At 43.5% G+C, this 8,879-nt stretch overlaps 1 protein-coding gene across 1 annotated transcript in view; it reads left to right on the top strand.

Moving 5' to 3' along the window:
- LOC111869075 overlaps positions 1-8,523 on the top strand; it is a gene marked incomplete at its 3' end in the record, with an annotated part of 93,409 nt that extends 84,886 nt beyond the window's left edge. Inside the window, exons 5-7 of the mRNA XM_023860281.2 lie at positions 2,888-3,143; positions 7,431-7,901; positions 8,340-8,523. Coding sequence (XP_023716049.1) covers positions 2,888-3,143; positions 7,431-7,901; positions 8,340-8,523 — 911 coding nt within the window. The remainder of the gene's footprint in view (positions 1-2,887; positions 3,144-7,430; positions 7,902-8,339) is intronic.
- Positions 8,524-8,879: the final 356 nt, after the last annotated feature.

An 8,879-nucleotide genomic window follows, 5' to 3' on the forward strand; every position in this document is an offset into this window, starting at 1 on the left:
GGTCAAAGAGGTGCTGTTGAGTACCCACCACGGTCTCCAGACCTAACACCTCTCGACTTCTACCTATGGGGAACCTTGAAGGATGAAGTTTATGGATAAAAGCCAGCTACACTGAACGCGCTACGAGAAACCATCGAAGCGGTTGTGTGCAGCTATCACACTGGACACACTGACAGCCCTAGTTCACTCAGCAGTTTGGCGGCATCGACACTGTTTAGCTGCTGATGGTGGTCACTTCGAACACATACAATGTCTCTCTCTCTCTCTCTCTCTCTCTCTCCGCACAAGAAATGTAACTACAAGTAATTTTGTTCCAAAGATATTGACTGTCAAAGAGTGAGTACATTTTTTTTACCCCTCTGTATTATGTATCGTTTTAATAGATTTTGAAGCAGTAAGCAACTGACATCACAGTCCATTCCTCTAGGTAGTCTCTTATTGAGGTTCCATTGGTTTAGAATAATTCAGAACTTGTTAAAACCTATTAGAATTGTGGGATGTGGGAGGTTCCCACAGAACCATTAAAACTTGAAAATAAAAGATTTAACATAATGGACTCTTATATGAGAGCATTTATGCCTTCAGTATATTTACTACACAGACATGCACACTGATACACTAACACTCTCACTGTCACTGAGCCTCTTATTCTCAGACCTGATCACACATTCACTCTCACATCACACATTCTTCTCCTGTCACACATATATCCCACCCAGCTGGCACTCCCATCTCGAGCATGGATTCCTTCACCATTGCCAGGAGAGCATTAGGCAGTAAGGTCAAGCAACTGTTGAAAATGTTCTTGCTTATTGGCGTATTTCATGCAGAAACATTTCACCTTACAGGGCCTCTTCCAAACTTCAGTGAACCAGACTGTCTGCTCTAGTGTATACTGTCCTTTTCAGGGCACACATCTGCTTTCTTTAGGGCCTCCTACCCCTTCCACTTTTTTTACTCTTACTCTGTCTTGGCCTTTGTAAGTGTCCTTTTGCTTATCCCACATCCACTCAGTTGTTGAAACATGTCCTTTAGGTTCACTGTTTCCATACTTCTCTCCTGATTTTCCTATACCACTCACTAGTTACTCAGAGCTCATCACACTTCCCCAGCAAAATGGTCCTTACAAGGGCCTTGGATTCTTGCAGCCTTGTGTCCTCCTTTTTCTGACTCTTCTTTCCACACTGCTCTCCCCTCAGCCCCTGTAGTGTTTAACTTTCCTCCCAACCACTCTGCCATTGAACTAGTATTTTAGTGTTACTATTTATTTACATCATCATTTCTGACCTCCTTACACCATGTACTTACTCACTTGGAGCCATTATTTGACTCATACTTTCATTCTTGCAAAATGGCCCTGGCAAGGCCCTCAGATTCTGTATTGGTTCACTCAGGGCTCTTATCCTAGCCATCCCTCCTCCTGTATCCATTCCACTTTTTTCCACACTCAGTTTACTCTTCCACCCTGAAGATGGAGGAGTCACATTCGTCCATAACGTCGATAAACATGCATAAAACTACAGAGCATCACATCCCTAAGACATTTTTCATCATAGTCACTGCCCTGGATACTTCCAATCATGCACACATAAAACAGTTGCCAACGAGTGGCATAATCGTGGACATAGGCGACTTATGCTCTGTAAACATAGTTACTGTCACCTAAAAAGCATACCAGAAAAACAGAGGACTGGAGAGAAATGGATGAAATGTTTCTGTGTATTGAAAGTAATAATCACCATCTCACACCTTTGCTTCATCTTGCAGGAGCCAAGTGCACAGCAACTGTCAGAATATTGCATTTATTCACAGACACCGCGATTTTCTTTACTTTCCAATTATTTTTAACTTTAGAAATGACAGGAGAAGATATACTATTACGTTTTTTAAACAGTGTGGAGTTAGTAGCGTTGAAATGTCCAACTGTAGATTGATAAAAGAGGTTACAGTAATAGAAGAACTGATATTTTATGGCACTGAATGTTCACATTGTGCTCTTCTGGATTGTGACACCATTTAAGTGTCACATGGTATCGTAGTTGATTGAGGCACTATGCTACAAACCAGACGGTAGCAGGTTCGATTTCCGATGAGGTATTTCTTTTTTTCAATTGACAAGACTGGAGGCTGAGTTGACCCTAGGGCCATAGTGTGGCTGGAAGTATTAGGTCAATTGAAAAATCCAGTGACCTCATCGACAATTGAAACCATGCTGTATGGCTTGTAGCATAGTGCCTCAATGAACCATGCTGCTGTGGCCCACTTCATTAGATTCTGTACAAAAAGAATCAGCTTTGCTGGGAGCAGAGCATGTAATAAGGGAAGTACTGCAGTCTTTGAGACAGAGTGAGTGCAGGGGGTCACCATTTATTGAAGAAAAGTATCAGGAATACTCCTGTGATAAGAGGATGATGATGGTGATGATGGTGATGATGATGATGATGAGGAGGAGGAGGAGGAGGAAGTAGGTGTTGAAGGTGACAAAGGTGATGAAGATGGTTGTGGTGGTGGTGGTGGTGAAACAACCATCAATAAATCACACCTGTCACAGATGAAAGGTGAACAAAGAATAAAATATGTATGAGATTGTGAAAATGTGTAAAATTGAGGAAATTCAATCTATAAACTTCATTTATTCTTTGAAAATGAAGGGGGGGCACCATTACTTGAATTATTTCAGAGATGGAACACCTTGATCTAGTTTGTGCTTCGGAACAATGGTGTTCTGCTGAGACATAGTTTGAGAACCATTTTTCTAGAGTATTTACTACCAATTACAATATCCTCATTACCCATCTTGAATGAAAAACTGCATACAGTGAAATTACTGATACTAGGAGGACCCATCTAACATTATAATTAAACACGGAAATTTTACATGTTTCAGCTGAACATCCTCTTCTCTGCCAGCACGCTGTCTGCACACTACAATCACTCACATGTGACACAGTTCAGTGATTATTTAGAGAAGGCAGGAAATGGTGGTATTCTGGTACAATGCAAACTGGTTTTGTTATCAGCGCCTCCAAATGGTGAGGCTGCAAACCAGGCAGGGTTGGAATTCCTGCGGGGACTGCGACATCATCAAGGCCAAATGTGGCTGGGAAATTTTGCTATTGACGTGCAATCAATAGGATTTGTTGGTATGTGAATTTATCTTGCTATAATATTGCAGCAATTCATGACAGGGGAATCAAGAGATTTCCTACTTTCATAGTGGAGTAAGAATCATTGAAGTACTCAGAATTACTGTTTTTTAGGCTTTGTCCATTATTTATTATTATTATTATTATTATTGGAGGGGGTGGGTTTCCCCATGCACCGCGACTAATAGTCTATTGTACGTCCCGCTTTGATATTCTACCAGTCGCCATACCCTACCAGTACTAGTGCGTGCTATCAGCCCCGTTCAGCCAACGAGGTCGGCCCTCGGTACCCGATACTTCCCTCATCTACCAGAGGCATTGGAAACTACTTGGGCAGGAAACTTTTTGCCTAATTTTGCTCAGAGGTCTCCTAGAGACATGAGGATCTTTTACGTGCCGTAAATCTACGAAACGGGACCCATGGCTTAAAGTCCCTCCCAGAGGACTTATTCCCTGAATTTTTCCGCCCTTAAAAATTCCACGACCTCTGCCGGGTTTGAACTCGCGTACCTTGAGTCATGAGGTGGGAACGTTACCCATAGACTATGGAGGCCGCTAGGCTTTGTCCATCATGTGGCATTCTAAAAACTAGAGAATACAAGGTTTTGGAGACTAAATCTGTTTCTGTTCTCAGGTGAGGGGGAAGACACCTACTGTGTTGGGTCCCTTAGAAAGAGCCAACATCAATCACTGAACAACCAGTGTCAGTATAACTACAGCTATGTAAATACCTGAGACCAGTCTTTGTCGAGGGGAGGTAACACAAAACTATGCAATAAAAATTGTAATCTGTCTGTACACGTTTTATCACAATTTTTGTTGCATATTTTCCTGTTGCCTCCTTTCAACAAAGACTGGTCTCAGGTATTTACATAGCTGTAGTTATACTGACATGGGTTGTCCAGTGATTGAGGTTAGCTCTTTTTGAGGAATCCAACAGAGTAGGTATCTCCCCTTCACATGAAGATGGAAACAGATCCACTTCTTGAAATGTTGCATTCTCTAGTTCTTAGAATGGGAGGGGGGAAGGAAAAGAGAAAGAAAGAAAGAAAGAAAGAAAAAAACAGTAATTCTGAGTGTTACGCACCATCGTCAGAGCCCTTTAGAATCTAGTCATTGAAGTGATGTGTACTAAGGAAAGTGATAAGGCTTAAGTAAGCATAGTATGAAGCCTTTCACTTTTTCTACAGAATTGTTTTTTAGTTATGCATCTTAAAATCAATAATGATGGAGGTAAGAAATACAGTCACCTCGGTGCTGTAAAAGCAGCTTATGTAAAATATTTCCTTCATAATGTTTATTGCCTCCTGGTGATGGCCACCAGTAGTCAAAACATGTACATTTCTCAGTACTCTTTGGCACTGATCAAGACCAACTGGTGGCCTACTGGAAGAAACTAAAAAATGAAATAAGTGACATAAAGACTGTCAAGAGTGAATTTCAGAAACAACAACTGACATGCTATATAGATAGTTGAAGGGAGCCATGTTATTGATCAAACAATAGGCTTGGAATCTTTGTGAGGATTTCGATAGTGAGGGCAGGTGACACGAATTGATGCAACCTGAAGGCCATTCATCGGGAGTTGGAGACACAGTTGGCATCAGCAGAAGCCCAGCTTTAATGTGGTAGTGGTGGCAATCAGTGCCATCATGAATAAGCCGCTGAAGTTTGACTGATCTATATCTGAAACAGCGTTTCAGCAAAAGTTTGAGGTTGTGGCTGAACACAGTAGTTGGACAGCCCATGAGGAGCCCACTCATCTATTCACCATTCTGTAGGGGCCGATATCCTACTCAGTCTCCCCGCCGGAGTGACATGCAAGGGTATCACTGGGGTGCTGAATGGCCCTTGCAGAGACCACCAGCGGGCAGCAGCCAGGACCCAGCTGATGGGCAAGACACTACAGGTATTTTCATCGGTTACTGAGTACTTGGCCATTGTCAGTTTTCCTGAGGATTTCATCCATGGGTAGTTGGCCTATACGTTCGTTGATGAAGTGGCAGATGCAAGATGTCGCTTAATGAAGCCTTTATCCAAGCCCTGAAGTTAGAGCCTGTGCCGGTGGTAGCTGCACTAACAGCATGGCTACTGGAGGTAAGGGCTGGATCTCCATGAGAGCATGGTTTCCAGTAACCGATCACTGCAGGACTGGACAGCCAGTGTGCTGGCAAGAGTCTCAAGAGAGACTGTTGAGAGAGGTGTGATGTGAAAGACTGCCTTAGGAGAAGCTGATGGAATTGTACAAACAAACAAGAGACAACATGAAGAAGGCAATGGCTGTATCACCCCCATACCCTTGCTTCACACCCAATGTATCAGTCAAGAGGAACGAAGGCAGACTAAACACTGAGGGCGAGATGCTTTGTGACCACCACGAGGCTTGACATCATGGCAAGACTGCCTGAGAGGGAGGTGAATAGGCCTATGTCCTGCATGTGGCGTCAACGGGGATCTTCCCAGTTTTAAGGAAAACTCTGATAGAGTCGACTCTGAGGTGGAGCATGCTGCACATCTGGCTGTGTCATTTCGAAGATCACAGATAAATACACTCTGGACTGCACTTTCTGCAAGTTTCCGATGTGGCGGTGCATCTGAAGAACAGTGTGCTACTGCTGGTCAAAGAAGTGTCATTAAAGTGTCCCGGGACAAAATCATAACTATTTCTCCTCATGATGACCATCAACGACGTAATGCTGACTCGGTGTGGGAGAGTCATGACTGCATGACTGAAAGGCCCTCTGGATTTGGTGAACAACTTAAGGTAACCAATTTCGAAGTCTGCCTACTCTGGGGCGGGTAGGGCTAGGACGCCAGATTAGTCACATGAGATATGCATCTGTTTTGGTGGCTGAACGTCTCCAGGTATGGAAGTGCATCATCAAAGATGTACTCTCCAGAACGCCTTACACCAGTGCGTGGGAAGTCAGGCAGCTGCAGATAGCTCAGACCATGCTGCCATGAGGACTGAGTAGCTGTGTGATGGCAGCCTGGGACCAATCCTATGGGAAGTGAAGGTTGGTGAGTGTCCAGCTGACCATAGTACCATTTACAAGATTTGATTGGCTCAGTGGAGCTCCCTGGTGTTGCAATGTAGTTGGGGGAGAGTTGACAGATGGTCAAAGACAGCCCAAATAGTTTTACACCAGAAGAAGGCAAGGGAAGTACTGGAATATCTCCACAGTGGATCTTCAGGAGGATCCATGGACATCAGCAAAGCCCTAAACAAGGTCAGACAACGATACTACTGGCTACAGGCCAGGAGCCACTCTGAGAGTGGTGCCAATAGTGTGATTTCTGCGCAGCACATTGAGGTCTCCAAGCTTGGAGCCGGGGCCTGATAAATCAGCATAACAGTAGGGTGCTGTTGGAGAGGATCACCAGTGATAGGATGGAGGCCCGAAGTGACAACCTGTCAAACTCCGCTGGATTCCAGAATGGAGACCGGGCCTGATTTGGGAAAGGGGAGATTCACCAAAGCTGTGGCCACTCTGGGAAAGTCCTTACAGTGTGGGCACCCAAACCAGCGAAGTACTCTACAGAATCCAGCCTCATCCCAGGGTCAAGATGATATGCTACACCAGGAGAGACTGGCTCCAGATCTGGTACTTCTCTGGACAAGCATTCCTGAGGAAGAAGCATGTCGCCTGACTTGAGGTTGTGGAGGGAATGTGTCTGTCATTTTACTTCTCAACTTAAGTATGCCCTATCAGCTTCTAGATTTTTCTCAAAATGTCCATTCCACCTGATAGCTGTGGACATTTGGGAACCCATGGAAAGTTTCCAGAATGACTTTGACTGCATAAAAATGGTGGGGAGTTCTGAAGCACGTTGAGCTGATTCTGACCACAAGCTTATAGAGGTGGCATATGGTGGTGTTTAGAGAAACAAACGTGGCACTGCGAAGCACAAGAGGAAAATGTAGTGGCATACAGTGAAGTAGTGGTGCACTAGAGAAACCAATACCAAGTGGTTACTGATAGTCATATATCAGCTGTTCAGTAACATGATAAATATTGCAATGTATTAATAATGTAATAGTCAAGATGTCTTCTGTAAATATTATACATGTGATTATCTTGTTTTGGTACTGTAACTTTCCACTGTATTGTACTTGTTAATTATACATGTATATACTGTTATTAAAATGAATTGTGTACAATCACTTCAGTTAAGCTTTAAAATTATACACTGAATATGACAGACTAGAACTATAAATTGTGGGGGAAGGGGGGGAAAAGAAAGAATCTTCTTGATAATTCTTGCCCAACTGTTATATTATAGCTGTCATGGATACAACAGCTCTACCTGAACAGAAACCAGATGTGGCTCTTCTTCCTGGTTGGTCATCATGGTCTGCATGGAGTGAGTGCAACACTTTCACAGCAGCATCCACAAGGACCCAGATGCGAAGCAGATCATGTCGCTTGGACACAGGAGAGGGAGCTGTGCTGTCAAGCATTGAGCCTTGCCTATTGCTAGAGCAGGCAGGGGGTGATCTTGAAGTGAGAGATTGTGAGAACGCGAGTACTGTAACATTTCTGTCATCCAGGGTACTTGAAGAAGGCGAGATTGTGTCAAATGACATAGGTGTAGATATGGCAGTTGAGCCTGCTGCAGGGTCCAGTTCTTCCAGCATGGAAACAATTGAGGGGAATACAGCTACCATGCAAACAACAGAGCGTCTTGAATCTGTTGCAGATAACACAACACTAGTAAACTCCAGTAGAAGAGGTCCTGAGATACCAGTAATGGGTGAGCAATTATCATTTGCACCATAAAGTAATTGGCAAACTCCATGGAGCAGTTCTTCACGGGAAGCTAATTGTCACTTAGCTGTTCAAGAAATTTCATGCTTCTTACAGAAGCCAAAGGTTCAGTACTCTGTCCACTAGAGCCAGAATCAAATTAATCCAGTATGCTCCCCTCAACCCCCCCTATTTCTTTGGAGCCAGTCTGTAAATGTCTGTGTTTCCATCTCACTGTCCTTTGACTGTCACTTGATTAATCAAACTGGACAGTTCTCACTGTCCTGGGGACCTGTTCTACAAGAGCCAGAGAATAGTCACATTTCTTTTAAGACACACTAAAGAAACATTTCTACACATTGCCAGTCCCATATTAGTAATGATTTTCGTTTTCACATTATCACTTATTTGTAATATTTTCTGTGCTGTGAACATGTTGGAGCAGATCTGTCACTGCCTTCCTATCGCCACTGTGACGAGTGTGTGTCTGGTGAAGTGTGTGTGGCACTGAGTAATGAGGATGTGCCAACCTGTAGACAGCCACATGACCCCAGTGATCCAACGGGTTGTGGAGGTCATTGCCACATCAGTACAGAAGTCTGCCACAAACTCGATGTAGATGCATTCAGGTGAGCCTGCCTATAGTTTTACTCACTGGGATCTATGTACTGACTCACAATGCCAATTGCATCCTGCCTCTGCTCTCATCTTGAGGTGACCACTTGCCTACTTGCAGATATTTTGTGTTTTTATTCTTTATACTGAATTAATAGAAGCAGTCAGGTTTGAACCCTGAATCCTCTGAAAACTAACCTTGCATACTAACCACTAGACTACTGAGATACAGGGGTAAGTCAATAAGTAAGTTACAAATGGATATATAACTTAAACGAATAAGAGTACTGATTTGAAAAATGTGTGGGAACTGCCCACATTGGAGCAGTGACGCTTGCGTTGTCACACTTGTCACTTATTTCTCAACATA

The sequence above is a fragment of the Cryptotermes secundus genome, unplaced genomic scaffold, assembly GCF_002891405.2.
Source record: "Cryptotermes secundus unplaced genomic scaffold, Csec_1.0 scaffold455, whole genome shotgun sequence".
NCBI lineage: Eukaryota > Metazoa > Arthropoda > Insecta > Blattodea > Kalotermitidae > Cryptotermes > Cryptotermes secundus.